This window comes from Coturnix japonica, chromosome 2, assembly GCF_054131305.1.
Source record: "Coturnix japonica strain WE chromosome 2, WE-NBRP24, whole genome shotgun sequence".
NCBI classification, from domain to species: domain Eukaryota; kingdom Metazoa; phylum Chordata; class Aves; order Galliformes; family Phasianidae; genus Coturnix; species Coturnix japonica.
The window spans coordinates 100193500-100211034 of record NC_140664.1 but is presented as its reverse complement, the minus strand read 5'-3'; the positions used below and the strand labels follow the sequence as shown (position 1 = coordinate 100211034).

At 42.2% G+C, this 17535-nt stretch overlaps 1 protein-coding gene across 15 annotated transcripts in view; it reads left to right on the top strand.

Annotated features, from left to right (window-relative positions):
• FYCO1 (FYVE and coiled-coil domain autophagy adaptor 1) overlaps positions 1-17535 on the top strand; it is a 45872-nt gene that overhangs the window by 22184 nt on the left and 6153 nt on the right. For 5 of the 15 annotated variants that reach the window (XM_085540519.1, XM_085540512.1, XM_085540514.1 and 2 more), the window contains 4 exons: positions 367-426; positions 1047-1142; positions 2087-2297; positions 4021-4130. In XM_085540519.1, the coding sequence (XP_085396645.1) occupies positions 367-426; positions 1047-1142; positions 2087-2297; positions 4021-4130 (477 nt within the window). Of the gene's footprint in view, positions 1-366; positions 427-1046; positions 1143-2086; positions 2298-4020; positions 4131-4534; positions 7430-17535 lie in introns of those variants that run through there. The other 10 variants (XM_085540521.1, XM_015854087.2, XM_085540522.1 and 7 more) reach the window with 6 other exon arrangements.

Here is a 17535-nt window from a genome sequence, read left to right as displayed (position 1 = left end):
AGATCCCTCAGAATTCAAAAGGAATTGCTAAACTGTGAGTAGATTTTGAGATTAGTCTACAGAAAGTGTAACAATTCTGCCCTTGCTACATAATTACACTTTATTTTTCAAAAGCACATGTAAGTTATATTGCTTTTATTAGATTCCATTGGCTTTTGAATGAACCAGCTGTTGGATTCTCTGTATGTAAGTGCCTCTGGAATTTTCTGGCAGAATATCAGCCTAACTGTCTTAGTTACCAGCCTCCTGCAATGCAGAGATGCAAAGTATCAGTTAAAGAAGCTCTAACTCACTTGGGAACTACCAGCATTTGTGTACTGACTCTCCCACTCATTCTTTTCTTTGCTGCTTACATCTCTGCCTCAGCCCTGTAACTCATAGTTGGTGGTATTCCAGAGTGTATCCAGTGCATCTGCCTTTTTTGAGGTAAGGAGTGGATAAGAGATTCCTCCTCTTACCATGGTGTGTAGGAGGCACACAGCTTTGTCATCGTGTAGCAGCTTCTTCAGTGTGTTTGTTTGAATCATCCAATATTTCTTGTATGGAAAGAAGGTGTATGTTACTGTGAAAATACATTTTATGTACCGTATATCAGAATAAGGAACTGAAGAATATATTTGTAAAATGCCTCATGAACTAAATCCATGACAAATGTCACGTCCCAGGGTAGGGTTTGTTTAAGAAACGAGTCCAGACTGTGCTGCTTGTCTCTGCCCCCCAAGTCTAGATTTCCACCTGTGGTGAAAGCTTTTAAACCTGGCAACATCTCAGTAGGGAGTTTATCTTAAGGCTGTCAAAGGGGTGTTCTGGAGGCATACATTCCTCTTAGCTCACGAAGCCAGGATAGAAGCTGTCAGCATTTTGCACAGTGGTTAGCAGAACAGGACTGCAGTTCTGCCCTGGCAGTTTTGTCACTAGAATATGCAAAATAAAAATGATGTAATTTGCTATTAAATCATTTCTGTTTTAGGAAGACCTAAGCTTCCAAATAATATTTGACCCCATACTACTTAGATAATGATGGTTTTCCTTTTTTCTTCTCCTAGAAACAGCACTTGTAATTCTTCAGCCTTTGATGAATCAGAAGAGTGGCAGGTTGCTCAAGATGCTGAGATAAGCTTGTTGAAGTCAGGAGAAATCATGTAAGCAGCACGATTTCATTACTACCAAACAAAAAAAATAAAGGCTGAACTCTGATATCAGCTATGTGAATGTGTTGTGCAGACTCCTAGAAGCTCAGATTGATTGTGTCCCACAGCAGAATTTGGCCTGAGGAGGAGCAGAGAATGTATCTGAGCTAAGCAGAGCAGCAGCAGTGAGGCAGGTCCTTTCTCTTAGAAACTTAAGACCTGAAGAGTGATGTGTTAGATCAGTTTTAGTTAGGATAATGTAGGTGAGCTACTTAGCTCTTAAAAACTGCCGTTTTCCCCTGAAGAAGGCAAGCAGCATTCTTCTGTTAAAGGTCCACACTGCTTTCAGTCTGAAATAGATATCAAAATGAAGTGGGCTAATAAAATGCTTCGAGAGTCAGGATCACCTAGATGCTGAGTACTTCCATTTTAGTTGAAGGGTCATTTAATCAACCTTTATCCAGCTTATTTGGGTAAAACAGAGCATGCAGTAAGAGCTCCAGAGGATCTAAACAAAGCTGTTGTTTACATTCCATCCCTCTGCCCTCTCTGAACTCTTGATCCCTGTTTTCTGTACAAATAATGTCTGGATGATAATAATAAATTGACACATTTCTGTTTACATTTCTATGTGAAAGGAACAGTAGAGGGCAGCAGACTTTTTTTTTTTAAATCATAGGAGCTCTAGAAAGCTTTATTCAAGAAAGATTTTTCCAGTGAAAATGAAATAAATAAGTAAATAATATCCACATTTGTTAAAACAGTGAAAGTACTTTCATCTTTTCTACAGTTCTTGCTTTCCTCCAGGGCTGAATTTTCCTGTGTCTTGTTAGACCTGTTCAAAGTTGCTGTGGAGACTACCTTGAATAAACAGAAAATAAAAAATGGTGATTATTATTTTTGTCTCAGCTATTAGGTTGGATCTCTTCAAGTGACTGTATTTTTCTCACTTACAGGGTCAGATTACCCCTTACAGTGGAGGAGATTGTAAACTTTGGGGAAGGCAACAGAGAACTGTTCATTAAGTCCAGCACTTACAGTATCATTCCCATCACTGTTACAGAGATTGGGCTAACAATTAGTTGGATATTTTCATCAGACCCTAAAAGCATCTCCTTCAGCGTCGTCTACCAAGAATCAGAAGACACGCCATTGGATCAGTGCAGAGTAAGGCTGTTATTTCCCTGTGGGATCTTTAGTTTCTTTACGTCCTTAGAAATTGTAACATTCTTCAGTAGGCTCCCCAGAGGAATCAGCCAACATAGCCAGCTGATCTCCACAATAGTGCTAATTGCTATTGCATTGTAAGGAGCTGTTTTTTCCAATTGTGTTTTCCTGGAGGCAGAGCTATGTCTTTAATTATTTAACACTGCCTGCAAAAGTTGAGTTGAAAAACATTATAGCTTCTACTAGTCTCATCATCACTCACTATTATTAAGCACAAAAAAGCAAACAAACAAAACATTTTGAGGATAAGGAATCCACAGCTACGCTGGGCAACCCATTCATGTGCCTCACCACTCTCAAAGTAAATAATTTCTTCCTAGTGTCCATTATGTATCTACCCGCTTTCAATTTAAAGCCATTACTCTTTGTCTGATGACTACACTCCCTTATAAAGAATCCCTCCCCAGCTTTCCTTTAGAGCCCCTATAGGTACTGGAAGGCTTCTATAAAGTTCCCGCAGAGGCTTTTCCAGGCTGAACCAGCTTCAGGTGGGATGTTATGAAAGTAGAGTAGAAGAGGACAGTCATATCCCTTGCCCCTCTGGTCACACTGCTTTTGATACAGCCAAGGATGTGGTTAGCTGCCTCTGCTGGCCCGTGTTGAGCTTCTCATCAGCCAACACCCCCAAGTCCTTCTCCTCAGAGCTGCTGTCAATTCATTCTCTGCTTAGACTGTTTGTGTTTGGGATCGCCCTGACCCAGGTGCAGGATCTTGATCCTGATTTTGTTGACTTTCATGAGGTTTGTACAGGCCCACCTCTCAAGCCTGTCAGGGTCCTTCTGGATAGCTTCTCTTCCCATCCCACCTCACAGCTGGGTGTCATTCCACAAACTAGCTGAGGGTGCTCTCAGTCCCTCTGTCCATATCACCAACAAAGATGTTCATTAGTGCCGGTTCCAGTATGAACCCAGAAGGGCGTCATTCTTCATTGGTCTCCACCTGTGTATCAAGCTGTTGGCCGCAATTCTTTGAGTGTGATCATCCAGACAGTTTCTTATCCAGCCAGTAGTCTAGCCATCAGTTCCTTATCTCTTCAATTTAGAGACTGGAATGTTATGTGTGACAGTGTAAAATGCTTTACACAAGTCCAGGTAGATAACACCAGTTGCTCTTCCCTTATCTGTAAATGCTGCATCCCTATTGCAGAAGGTCTCCAGATTTGTCAAGCACAATCTTTTCTTTCAGTGGGAAGGTGTGTTGGCTGTAATCCGTCATCACCTTGGTTTCTATGTGCCTTAGTGTAGTTACCAGGAAGATCTACCCCATGGTCTGAATAATCCAGGGGGTATAAAGCATGTATCAAAAGGCATAAATCAGCTAATTCTGCTCTTGGATATGTTTGTACAGATTTCATATATAGCGATGTGGATGTTCGTAACCTCGCTGTTTTAAAAAACACTAAAAAACCAGAGTTTTAGAGATCTTTCTCTAAAACTGAGATTTTCAGCTGTAACTTATTGCTGGAAAGAGGGCGTCAAAGGAAAACAGATGTTTTACTCTGAGACTTTAGTTTGGGTGAACTTTTAATGCTAATCAGTGAAAATAAATGGTTTTTCAGGCATATATGCACTTTAGGAATCTAAAGTGTAAATATTTTTCTGAAGGTGAACGTCAGTTTGTAGGTCAAATAGCAAGTTTCAGTTTGATCTGTATTGAATTCCAGGTTCTTATTCCTATGACCCGCTGCAATTCTCATAAGGAAACTATCAGAGGACAGATGAAAGTCAGAAACCCTGGAATCTACACACTGATATTCGACAACACATTCTCTAGGTAGGTCCTACCTGAGTGTAAAAGGTGAAATAAACTTGGTTTTATGGGCTGTGCAACTGTTAAGATGTACCATTATTCTGCTGTTGGGAAGTAAGTGTAAGAAATTGCTCCCAGTTTGCCAAAAGATCTTCAACCTGAGTTTTGGTTTTTGTTCTTCTATTTTGTTTTCTTCTCCCCACCATAGCAGGCTTTACCTTGTTTGTCTCAACCTCTGAGAAGATGAACAGAATAGTCAGAAATGTTATCTTTGTAACAAGAGACCTGACAGCCATTGTGAAAAAAAATCTCTTCTTAGCACTGGTTATTTTTTTTGCCTGTCTGTAAAATGAATTAACTTGTAAGAATTTCTGCCCATTGATTTCAGCTAACACAGCCGTCTTCTTCTTCCTTTTGTTTCTTGACAGATTTATTTCAAAGAGAGTGTTTTATCAGTTGACTGTTGAGCGACCTGTCATCTATGATGGAAGTGATTTTCCATAGCCTTGAATATACTGTGTTATTTTTAATTAAATTTGTAAGAAATGCTATTATTTATGTATATGTAAGCATTGTGACTACCACTATTTGAAGACTTTGAAGCTATGCAATAGTTATAACGCACATAGAGAGCATATACACACTAGAAAACAAAGCCTTTTTAGGAACACTAATGGTTCTGTACTGTGTACAGATTGCTCAGAAGCCATCTTGTTTGATTCAACAGGGCAAGGAATGTTCCAGCCAAATTTTTTTTCAGTGGGGGAAAAAAAAGTAAGTGTGGAAGTGACTTAATGCAAACTGAAATTCTCCACTGAAAATTGAATTACTTTTCTTACAAAAATATCCTTCAAAAGGAAATTTAAATAAAAATGCATTTTTTTTTTTTGTTGACCTCTTCATTGAGGAATAAACACACCCATTTCCATTCTGCTCTGCTGCTCTCACAGTCAGGACAGCAACTATGCAATTCTTCAGTCTTTGCAGACATATATTGTAATCCATCTAGAATTTTTTATCTCTTTCAAGTTTTATAAGCAGCAATTATAGATGTTTTTACATTTTGAGCTAAGATTTGGTGAGTCTTAACTGGTTTTTATAAATGCTGTGGTCTTTAATACCAGTTGCAAAGCAATAAAACATAAAGCAACAGGTTTTTTCACTTTTGCTCACCATACTGTGTAAGTTTTTCCAATGCATTGAGCTCTTATGGTGAGTATCAGTGGCAGAATCAGGTATATGGCTTGTAGAATAAAGTACTACTCACTGTGTGACACTTGGAAGAAGAGCATTTCTTTTTCCTGCTGTAGCACCTTGGTCAGCAGAATTCACATAAAGCACAATCTCTGAGGAGGCCAGCAATGTCCTTTCTCTCTGTAGACTAAGCACTTAGGGAACGCTCCATAGGGTGTCTGATTCTACAACAATAGGCTGGTTTCTGAAAGATGGACACAAAGCAGTGTTTGACATTTGCATAGTAATAGCTTGAGTTATAGGGAAATTTATGGGGAAAAAATACAGCAGATAAAGCTAACTGTTGCTAATCATTCATTCCGTTGTTAACAATATATAAATACGCTGATCCTGAAGAGGAGTGTGAAAGAATGACTGCCCTTCGTGGACCACCTGGACTTTGAGTTGCATGTTCAGGGCTTTCTGACAAGGACTTGCACTCAGGGTGGCACCAAGCTGGAATCGCAGCCTTTTCAGCGAGGCTGTCTGGCTCCTGGATGTTCTACTCTTCAAATGTCTCTTACCAGTATATGTGATGAACTGTGCTGGGCAGAGGGGTTGGTGAGAGGTATGTGCTGCCTTACTCTTCCTGAGTAACAGGATGCAGTAAGAGTTAGACCCTTCCCTGGCTGTGTGCATAAAAACCGAGGTGGACAAGAAACCAAAGTGGGCAATAAGTGACACACTGCTCTGTTCATGAATTATGGCATATTTCAGTGTTGAAGCTACGTCTTATATTTAACTGGGCAAGAAGAGTTTATTTATTGCTGAAGAACGGATATTGTGTACCGTATGCTATGCAATTTCAAACAGCTGTTACTGAAGTCTGCTGCTTAAAGTTTTCTTTTAAGCTTTTAGGCGTGATTTTTAAAGGCATCTTGTTGCTGTTTTATTTAGTTTTATTTAATACTAATCTTACTAGGAGATCCTTACTCAAATGCCAAATGTAAGTTAAAGGGATGCCATCAAACGTTTTAGGCCAAAATATGACATCTCTGCTCAGAAGTATTTATCGGTAGTCAGAATCGTTTGACAGGCTTGCCTCTGGATTTCCTCTCTGCATCCTTGTTCTTAAGATTTTTTCATTCAATAGCAGATTTTTTTAAGGCACCATTTATTCTTACAGTCACTGGCTCCATGTAGTAGGCCAAATTTTTTCATGCAAGTTTTTCATGTAGACAGGCCTGAGGTTGGCTGAAACTTGTGCTTGGGAGGTGGGTAATAGAAATGCTGGATGGTTTTTATTTAGCATTTGAGTCTTTCTGGTAGCTTTTCTTCAGGTTTTCCTGTCACATGAGAGAAGTTTTGTGGCTTTTTTTGCTCTCTGAAAGAGGACAAAGAGGGGGAGCGGGAACCTGTAGTTTCAAGATGAAAGACTAATGTTTGCTTCTCACAGAGGAAAGCGTTTAAGCAGAATTTGTTTCAGTAGAGCAAATACTCCAACAGGTGAAGATGCAGCAAGTGGACATGAGCTCAGCTGTTGGAAGGAACCGTTCAAGTAAATAAAACCATTGTGTCACCCAGATGAGGGAGTCTTTCCACCTCAGGGGCTGATTTAAGGGGATGTCACACCTGTGACTTTTATACACAAATAGTGTATACAAAGGTAGTGTACCTGACGGGGTATTTTCCCTGGGTGCTAGAATAAGGAAGGGTAATTTGTTTTTTGTTAGGCAGGGGTTTATGCAGAAGAAAGAATACAGTTATTTTAAGAAAACGGCGTGACATAATTCCTTTATGCAGCATTACTCGATGCCATGTTATGAAGAATCACTTTGATTTGCACAGTAAGAAGCAGCACCACTACAGAAGCCTGAATTTGCTCTTTATAAGACTTGAAATTGCACTGTAGTTTTAATTATACTCAGACACTTATACTGTAACTTGCTCAGAAACATCTGGTTTTAGCTGCAAGCCTCGTTCACATCAAATTTCATGTTCCACATGGGGGAAAGAAGAGATCTGTGTATGCCAGCGTCTGTGCAGTCACAGAGGTGTAGGCAGTTACGTACTGGAATGTTTCTTGAGGCTTTTTTGTTTTCCCTTTATAACCTCAGGAATTAAAAAAGAAAATAAACTTTATCATCCAGCATGTATGTCTGCTTTGTGCCTTGTAGGGAGAGCTTTCTCTTCAAGGTAAATCAGATCTATGCTGGAAGAAAGGTTGGGAAATAAGGAAAAATTAGAAGGCTAGAAGATAAGATTTGAGTCCATTTATACTGAATAACTGTGAGAGTCAGAGGCAATTCTTCATGTATCACCTCTGCTCCTTGCCTCGGGGGGGATGGAGAAACATCTATGTGCATTTGTGGACTCGACCCCATGTAGGCTAACCTGAGCTGCTGGGGCTGTCAGAACAAGGACAGGACTAGGAGAGGCCCCACCACCATCAGCCATCGCTTCTTTTTTTCAGTTGCTGCTTATTTACGTTTCCTCATGGGAGATTTCTGCTGGGGGCTGCAAGCAGAAGCTCAGAGGCACCCCTGGAATCAAGTCTCAGCCGTGCCTAGCATGGAATACAAGGGAATTCCATGCTAAACGCAAGATGATCCCAGCCCTAATGCAGTCTTACATGGGATTTTAGCCGAGCGTCGATCACGTGGAAGTTGTGACTACGTGTACCAAACTCAGTAGTTCAGGTTTCAGGGTGAATCCAACCATAGCATGTTATTTACTGAGACTTCAAGTGATGTTTGCAGCAGCCATGTCTCCTGGCTGTCCCGTAGCTGCTCTGCTCCCTGGAAGAGGCGTTCCTGTAGTGCCCATCTGTTGGAGGTGGGAGCTGCTGTCAGTTGAGCAGGTTTATCTGTGGGAAGTGGCATTTCCTCCTCTGCTCTCATGTTGCTTCCATTCCTCACACTGCAGACAGGCTGCTGCGATGCTACGTGACAGCCAGACAGTCACAGCCACCTGCGGGGGCCTTTGAGACATGGAATTAATGACAGTTCAGCACTACTGGTGGCAGTCCCCATCATGGCACGGCTTTGCATAGTGAGTGACTGAGGCAAAACCCGTCTGGCTGACACACAGGGCCTCGGCAGCAGCCGGCTGCACTGCTCCACTCCGCTCTCAGGTTGATGAAGTGCCTCATCCCCAGCTCGGGGCCTCTGGACTGTAACGCTGAACAGGTGCTGAGGGGTGAAGTAATGAGGATGGGGCCACATGCCAAAATGCGATGGGACACACACACAGCAGGGAGGCCCCCGAGGAGCAGCACCTCTACACCGAGCCCCGCTGGGAGCGCGCGCTGCAGGCACTGCCTGACTCAGAGCGGGATGTCGTGACCGGGGGATGACCCGGTGCCCTGACCTGCTGAAAGTTCAGCGTCGTGTCACCAGCCTCAGCAGTTTCACTCGCCGGCCCCACATGAGAATTTTCCACCTCGGTTCTGCTGAGTGAGGGCGCAGCACTCACCTGTGTGCCGAAACGTGAGCGACCCTCATTGCTGCTCACAGCCACCAGGAATTCAGTTCGGGAGCAGGGTAAGTCCTCTTGCTTGAATTAACGCTATAAAGAGCAATGCTGGAATGGGGAGGGATCGTTTCCCAGGCCCTCATTTCCACCTTTTTCCCTGCAAGTGGAAGATCGGAAGGGGATTTTTTGGGCCTGCTGTGTGTGTTTGAAGGAGCTGTGTGTGTTCAAGGAAAGACTGGATGTTGTGCTGAGGGACATGGTTTAGTGGGAGCTATTAGTAACAGGTGAACGGTTGGACTGGATGATCTTTTAGGTCTTTTCCAACCTTGGTGATTCTATGATTCTATGATTCTATGAAGCTGAGGTGGTTTGTGTGTTGCTCCTGTGTGACATCTGATGGAGACAACTCATGGACACCTGCTGTCTTTACCGCTCACCCTGTGCGCAGACCTCCCAGTGCAGGGCAGCTCCTGGGGCAGTGCTGGGCAGGAGCATGGATGTCCCCATGCCATTGCCCCCCATTTGGGCGAGTGGGTACTTCAGTGTTTGCCGTGTGTCTGCTGTCAGTTACTGGGAATTGCAAACATAGGGTGGCTGCTTTTCCTCAAACACGGGATGAAACAGATCAGGGGTATGGACATAAAGATGGAGCAGGCTTGTAGGCAAAGACATCACCAGTCCATCCCCAGGTGTACATGACAGTGCTTTACTGAAGGGAATTTCAGCTTCTGCTCCATTTGAGCTCCATTTGTTGTAGAATGGTGGGAGAAAAGCAAACGACCACACCTGTCATTGACATATGATCAGCTAATCTCGTTTATTCCTTGGCTGCATGTACATTTATAATATGGATAATTAGCTCATACATATTGCAAAAGCAGAGCTCATCATTGGTTCCCAATTACATACCATCCCCGAGTATCTTTGCAACTTGTAGTTATCATCCTGAAAGTTACTCCCTTGCTGAGGTCACAAAACCATGGCTAGTTTCTCACCATCACAGGGCATCCTGTTCTTGCTGTCCTTGCAGGTGGTATGGCTGCTTACTTAGCTGCACTCTGTTTACGACCCTTCTCAGCTAACCAGCTGTAAATAACACTCTCTACATTTCCCCCGTTTTCTTTTAGGCTGAAAAGGCTCCATTTACCGACCGACTAATCATATTTCACAAGCAATTCAGTTCATTTGTTCAATTAGTTCTCATGTTGTTTATCCTGCTCCGTAGCAGCTCTGTGAACTCCTTATCTCGATCCATGGCTGCTGCTACATAGAATTCTTCTTGTATTACAACAATTCCAAGATATTGCCTATGGAATAACAACCCTACTTATATTAATAACATAACTATGATAACTCAATCAAGGCCTTGATTGACAATACTCTAAAAGTGAAAAAAGGAGACAAGTCAAATACAACATAACAACATTACTGTTAAACCTACTAAAAAGAACAAACACGTTTCTACTGCAACCTAAGTTTCTGCAACCTGAAAATCAATCAGTGAGTGTCCCATTGTGTTAATCTGTAACTGATTAGGAAAAGTCTTCAATTTTCATATACTCTGATATATTGATTTTTAGTGACCACTAAAATTTGTGCAATAAATGTTTTTAAGATGTTCATAACCATGCTCTACGAACTGAGTTATCCGGGCTAATAATTGAGTAATGATCACGCAATTTTATGAAGTAGCATGTCAAATAGAACCAATTTTAGAGGACAAATGTACTAAAGTATCACTAGGGGCATTATTACTTATTGACCCTTGAAAAACAGCAAACCATGTTGGTGGTGGATGCGACAGGTAGTGCCAGCAGGGCGTCCCCTGCTTCAAGGTGCACATTTCCTCTCTCACCCATCACAGATTCTCTCCTGCATTCAGGGTCTGAAGGATTTCTTCCAGTTGTACACCACATCCGCATGGCCAGTGCGTGATATAGAGCCCAAGTGGAACACCTGCTTGGAAAACAGAATAAACTATCAAATTTAGTTCTATTAGCATGCACTTTTGTCTAAAATGATGCATGGTTATATTTTAAAAATCCCAATTAGTTGGATTTAAAAGAGGTATCTATTCTATGATACAGGCTCATCTCTTTGTCTGGGATTCCTTTCCAGGTTTTGTCTTTGCAAATTAAGAAAAGCTAATTAATAGGCTAATAACATCATAACCAAACAGTACTAAAACATTAAAAGAGCTATTCCTGTAGATTCTAGCATTGATTACAACAAATCCTGTTTAATACACATCTGATCTATTACTAAAATAGAAGAAGCACACAACATCCTAGCTAGTGCCTTAAACTCTAATTCTTGAGACTGCATTGGTAAAACAGAAAATCACACACTATGTCAAACTATTACTAATATTATCTATAACACGGCAAGTTACAAAGCAATACCACTAAGTAAGAAACACACAATTACAATTACTATAAAGGCTGGGTGCTATTTTCTGCCTTCAGATGAGACCGAACATACCATGCTGGAACCCACGTAGGGCCAGTCCCTGTGGAAACACGAGCATATTCATGACCCCAAGTTGTCAGTGGTAGGGGACAGTCCCAAAGTCCTGTGGCCTTATTCCAAACATTAACCATAGGCTGTTCCTTTAGCACTGGGGAAGCCTCAAAATGATGATCCACATAAGCTGTATCTCTATGAACACAATTCAAAAACTTCAGCACAAGCAAAACAAGCAAAACCTTGCATATTTCTTGTAGTGTGTCTCCCATATCCCCCCTTTTTTGTTTAATAATAATAAGAATGGATTTCAATGTTTGATAAATGTGCTCAGTAATAGCTTGTCCAGTGGGAGAATGAGCAATGGCTGTAGTATGTTTAACACCCCTTTCTTGGAGGAAAGTTTGAGTGGCCTTAGAGGTATACACAGGCCTATTATCTGCTTTTGTAGTATGTGGGATTCCCATAGCAGCACAAGCAGATAACCAGTGTTTACGGGCCTTGCAACTGTGTTCACCTGTATGTGCTGTGGCAAATACGTAAGAAGAGTGAGTATCTATCGTTACATGCACATATTTTAGACGGCCAAACTCAGGAACATGAGTGACATCTGTCTGACACAGCTGAAGAGGTGCTGTGCCACATGGATTTGTCCCCATTTGAGGCAAAGAGCTATCATTCAAATTATGTAGCCGGTATTCAGTCATAAACACGGTGTATTGCATAGGAGAGAGGATCATTCTTAACACAGTTTTCCAGTCGTGAGGGGTCATATCTTAACTGTCATCAATTTACAAGCAATGAGCCGATAATGTTCCAATTAGAAACTTTCATTAATTGTAGCGGGTAAAACAAAAAGGCAATTCAGCGCTGGGCGACAGGGGAATCCTCGTTCCTCCAACTGCCGCACCTTCCCGTCCCTTGCAACTTCTTTTGTAAGGTCCATCCCGAGTGTATTGTCCTTTAATTGGTCGGTCGTGATCGTGCCACTTGGTGTGTCGTTCCTTGGTTGGTCCTTCCGTGAAACTTTGTATCCATCGGGGCGCGCTTTGCCTGTAACTATGCAGAGTACACAATCTACCCATAAAATTAGAGTGTTCTGCAACCCTTGTGGCCTCCATATTCCACCATCACATCCCGGTCCTAATGAACAAGCACTCCACCACAATGCTACCACATCCCGGTCTTAATGAGCAAACATTTTATCACAGTCCCCCCTTTTCTTTTATTGTACTATTTTGTTTTGCTCATTAAACCGTTTTAGTTCTTGTCGACTCCATTCTAGAGCATCCTCTTCTCGTTCCCCATCAAGGGGTTCATATCTTTCTCTAATTACCATTAGGTGGGCTGCCTCTAGCCTGTTCTTAACGATAACGATTAGTCTATTTAAAATACAGGGTCCAAAGGTCAAACCTAATATTATCATAATAACTGGTCCCATTATTGTGGATAATAATGTAGTGAACCAGGAGGAACCATTAAACCAACTCTCATACCAACTTCTTTGAGACTCCTGGGCTCTTTTTCTTTGTTCTAACTGTTTTCTTAGTTCAGCCATTGTATCTATTGCTACCCCCGTTTGATCAACGTAGGTGCAACATTGTTCTTTAAGAGCCACACATAGTCCCCCTTGCTGCAATAGGAGAAGATCCAACCCCCTTCGATTTTGTAACACTACTTCTGATAAAGACCGTACCGATTTTGTAAGCGCATTGATGGCTTCATCTATTTTCTGTAGATCTTCATCCACAGATTGTCTAAGGGTTTTCAGTCCCTGTGGCTGGTTTATTAAAGATGCTACTCCAGTCCCCAGCCCGGCCCCTCCTATAGTTAATAGCATTGCAACGGTTAGGGCTGTGAATGGCTCCCTTTTAATCAGGTGATGTTCAGAGGTTTCTTGTTGACTGATCACATAATCTTTAGGGTGATATATGATTCGTGGAACTATAATTACTTGTACACAGTAATTGGTGGTTTGATTAAATATCTTAGTCGATAAGCATGTAGTGACCCCTAATTTGGCACATATCCATTTAGCATTGTCTGCGGGTAGGAGCCAGTCTGAGGGTTTCTCCTGACTTTGTACTTCTATAGTTTTATTACATAGATGTCGTTTTTCTAGAGGTACAGTTCCCACACACACACCATTTCCAGTAACATGTGCTAGAGTTATCCCTGGAACATTAGGCCTTCCCTTTTTCCATAGGCACTCTGCTGGGTTAGTCCCATTTCTTCTCCTAATCTTCGCTACGGACCCTATTGCTTCATAAAAAGGGGGTCTTATATCATAGCATAGCCAACACTCCTTAGTTAATTCTGGGTAGGTGTTGTTTAACACCTTGAAACTAGACTGAATTATTTTCCAAAGGGTGCCATATTCGGTAATATAAGGGCTTGCTTCGGTCGGGCCTACAGTAACAGCTTCTGTCTTATTCTGATTGTTATTTATTACTACGTTAGGTCCTATACCTATTGGGGGGTCTGGCGGAACTCTTTCTTTTTTAATAAGGAAATGGCCCCCTCGGTCTCTTCCAGGCTCCCACATTCGTACCCCCCAAGTCTTTCCTATCCACCACACTGTGTTTTCTGTTTTAAGGATTTTTATCTCTAAATGTTGGCATGTTACTTCACCAGAGTGAGTCCCATGAGTCGGAGGTGTACAACCTGAGGGACCCCAACTAATTGTTATATATTCATCTTGTCCCCCCCCTGGCAGAAATCCCAGTGAAACCGTTTCACAACCCCAGTATGCACAATAATATTCCCCTGGGTAATTACAATAACTTTTCCCTGGATTTGATGCTGGGCAAGCATAGATTGCCTTGCGATTCAGGCATGGTTGTGTTGGTACTAAGTCACATACTTGACTTTTAAGGATGGGAGCGCCTGGGGTCACGTCTGTGCTTATCACCTTCTGATCTTCCCCTCTGATTAGGGACCACTTAAATGGCTCATGTGTCTGTACCTCTGTACCCCAACCCTCATTAATGAGACTTAATATTATTATCAATTGAGCTAGTTTTAGATAGGCAGTTTTCCCACTGCAGTAGTGAGTCTTTAATTGCTCGGGGGAGTTATTTCCAGTCTTGGGGTATCTTCTGGATCCTAAATCTTTGGATTCATTCATAATGGAGCAGACTCCTCCACATGTTTTATCTCCTCTGCCTCGCCCATCGACTCGGTTGCCTCGAGCCATGGGGTGTATAATCTTCTCGGCAGCAAGAGTATTCTTCAGGAGGGGCTGGTTTTGCTTCCCTTTTAAGTGGGTCTTTGGGGTACTGCACCCTATTCTTTTTCCCACTGGTTATACACTTAAGTGATGCTGGTAAGGATCCAAATTCACCCCCAGGTTTACCCCCTTCTATTAAAATTTCCACGGCCACTCTGAAGGCTAATAACCAATTTGTGTATCCCTGTTTTCGCAGTGGGTCCACTACCTTTCTAAAACATATCCCAACAGTTGCATTCACAATAGTCAAAATATTCCCTTCTACATTAAATTCTATACTGATAAGTTTATACAATCATTGTTAATTCATGTTCTCATTTTCCTTGACGGAGGGTTTCGTGACAGTTTTACTTTCAAATCACCCGCTGGACTAGTGACTCTCCATTCGTGATTTTGTACTGGACCCTTAACACGACTAGCATGTGTCCATCCTTTTTCAGCAGTTCTGATGGCAGTATTGGTAGTCAATAATACCAGATAGGGACCTTCCCAGCGAGGCTGCAGTGTGGTTTCTCTCCAGGTCTTTATCAGAACCCAATCTCCAGGCTTTATCTGATGGAGGGTAATGTCAAGAGGGGGTCTTTGAGTCAATTGTCCCTTTTTCCACAATTCCTGTTTATACTTCATTAATTCCGTGATATAAGCTTAAATGTTCTTATCTAACACCCCCGGGTGATCTTTAGGGGTTCCTGCATCATATAGCATCCCGTATAACATTTCGAAGGGGGATATTCCTATATCGGCCCGGGGTTGGGCCCTAAGGTTTAAGAGGGCAAGGGGAATGCATTTTATCCATGAGGGCTTAGTTTCTAGTGTTAATTTGGCCAATTGCTTTTTTAGTTCCCCATTCATTCTCTCTACTCGCCCTGAACTCTGTGGGTGCCAGGGAGTATGTTCTTCCCATTTTATTCCCAAGGCTTCAGCTATATTTCTAGTGATTCTTGATGTAAAGTGTGGTCCTTGATCTGAATCTATTACTTCTGTTACCCCATACCTAGGGATGATTTGTTCGAGTAATATTTTTGTTACTACCTGAGCTGTTGCTTGAGTTGTGGGGAATGCCTCTACATAATGTGTGAGGTGGTCTATTATGACTAATACATATTTATATCTTCCTACTTTAGGAAATTCGGTATAGATAGTGCCCTCTTTTCCCTGTAATCTTTTTAGTGCCTGTAAAACAGCATACAGCTCGCAAGCTTGAGCTGACCAAGTGTTACTCAAGGGTCCTGATTCCAATACCCGGAGGGTCTTTCCATCTACTATTGCATAACCTGATCTTCTCTTTCCCTCCACTACTCTAGAGGATCCATCCACAAATAATTTTTCCCCTTCTCTTAATTCTTCTTCCCTGCCCAATCCTGTGTTAAAACCCCATACGCTGTACCACTGTCTATGTTAACGAATAAATAAAAGGGTCTTTTTAAGTCAGGCAGGCTCAAGACAGGGGCATTGATGAGATCCTCCTTCAGCTTTTGTAGATTCTCTTCATCTTGTCTATCCCACTTTATTAATCCATCGGTACTGAGCTTTTGATATAGGAACTTTACTTTACTGCTATAATTTTCAATCCATTGTCTACAATATCCCACTAATCCCAGCAATTGTCTTATTTGTCTCTTATTGCTTGGCGACGTCAGGGACAATATTCCTTGTATCCTTTCAGGATCTATCTTCTTTTCTCCTTTACTCAGGTAATGCCCTAGATATCTAACCTCCTCTTCCACAAATTGCAATTTCCTTTTTGATACTTTAAGTCCCTTCAGTCCCAAAAAGTTCAGCAATTTAATACTTTCTTTCCGAACCTTTCCCTCATCCTTTCCAGAATCATACCTCTCTCTTCTGCTGTGAACAGTATACTTAGAATAGATTGTAGTTCCTCCCAGGTATCCTAAGAACTGATCTACTCTGTCTGCCACCCCCAGGGGATCTTCTAGTATATTACCCATTTCCTTCTTAAAATCTCTAACATCCCCTGAATTTAAGGGCACTGATATAAACCCCATCTGAGGTTGTGGACCTCCCATGGGCATTTCTCTTAAAGGGTAGAGGTTATTTTGTCGTGCCTTTGCCCGTGTCACAGGCCCTCCCCCTTCTATCTTTTGTACTTCTCCCTCTCTCGAATCCATCTGCCCATGATCCAACTGAGGAGGAGAAGGTAGGGGAATTGCTGGTGGTAAAGCATATGGTGGGGGTCCCACTAAGGCCTCCTCTTCCCTTCGAGGCTTACGTTTTTCGACATCTTTTTCTGTTCGTGTCAAATTAAAAATGGGGACTCCTAAACCCTCTGGGCGAGTGACCCATACTGCTGCATAGTCACTTTCTTTTTGATTGAAAGGGGTTTTGGAGTTTACCCAAAAATTTAATTGCTGTTGTACCCAATCTTCATTAGAACCATACTTAGGCCACCATACTGCCGGGCCAATTTGTTGTCCGCTCCAAATTTCTATACAATAATAAATCATCTTTGCTTTATCTTTATTTCTTGTTCCTGGATAGTGCGTCCAGGCAATTAGCATGAACCCTAAAGGTGAGTCCTTAGGAATGGATGGTCGTTTAGAAGGGGTGGGTGGTTTAGTTTTACACTGCCCCATCTCGTTCTTTACTTCTTGCTCTCTTGTTTTATTCAACGTCTGTAGCTCCCCCTAGTGCCCGTAGCTCTAGGGGAACACCTAAATAATAATCATCCCTAGTGTCCGTAGCTCTAGGGGAACACCTGAATAATAATCATCCCTAGTGCTCGTAGCTCTAGGGGAACACCTAAATAATAATCATCCCTAGTGCTCGTAGCTCTAGGGGAACACCTAAATAATAATAATCATCCCTAGTGCTCGTAGCTCTAGGGGAACACCTGAATAATAATCATCCCTAGTGCTCGTAGCTCTAGGGGAACACCTAAATAATAATAATCATCCCTAGTGCTCGTAGCTCTAGGGGAACACCAAAGAATAACCCTCCATAGAGCCCATAGCCCTAGGGGTTGTGGTGGTGAAAGGGTCCCGCTTATACCCTGTACCCACCCTTCGGCGTGCCCTCACTCAGTGTTGCATTCACTCGCTTCCCCCAGGTCGTGGCCCACGCCCTCGCGGG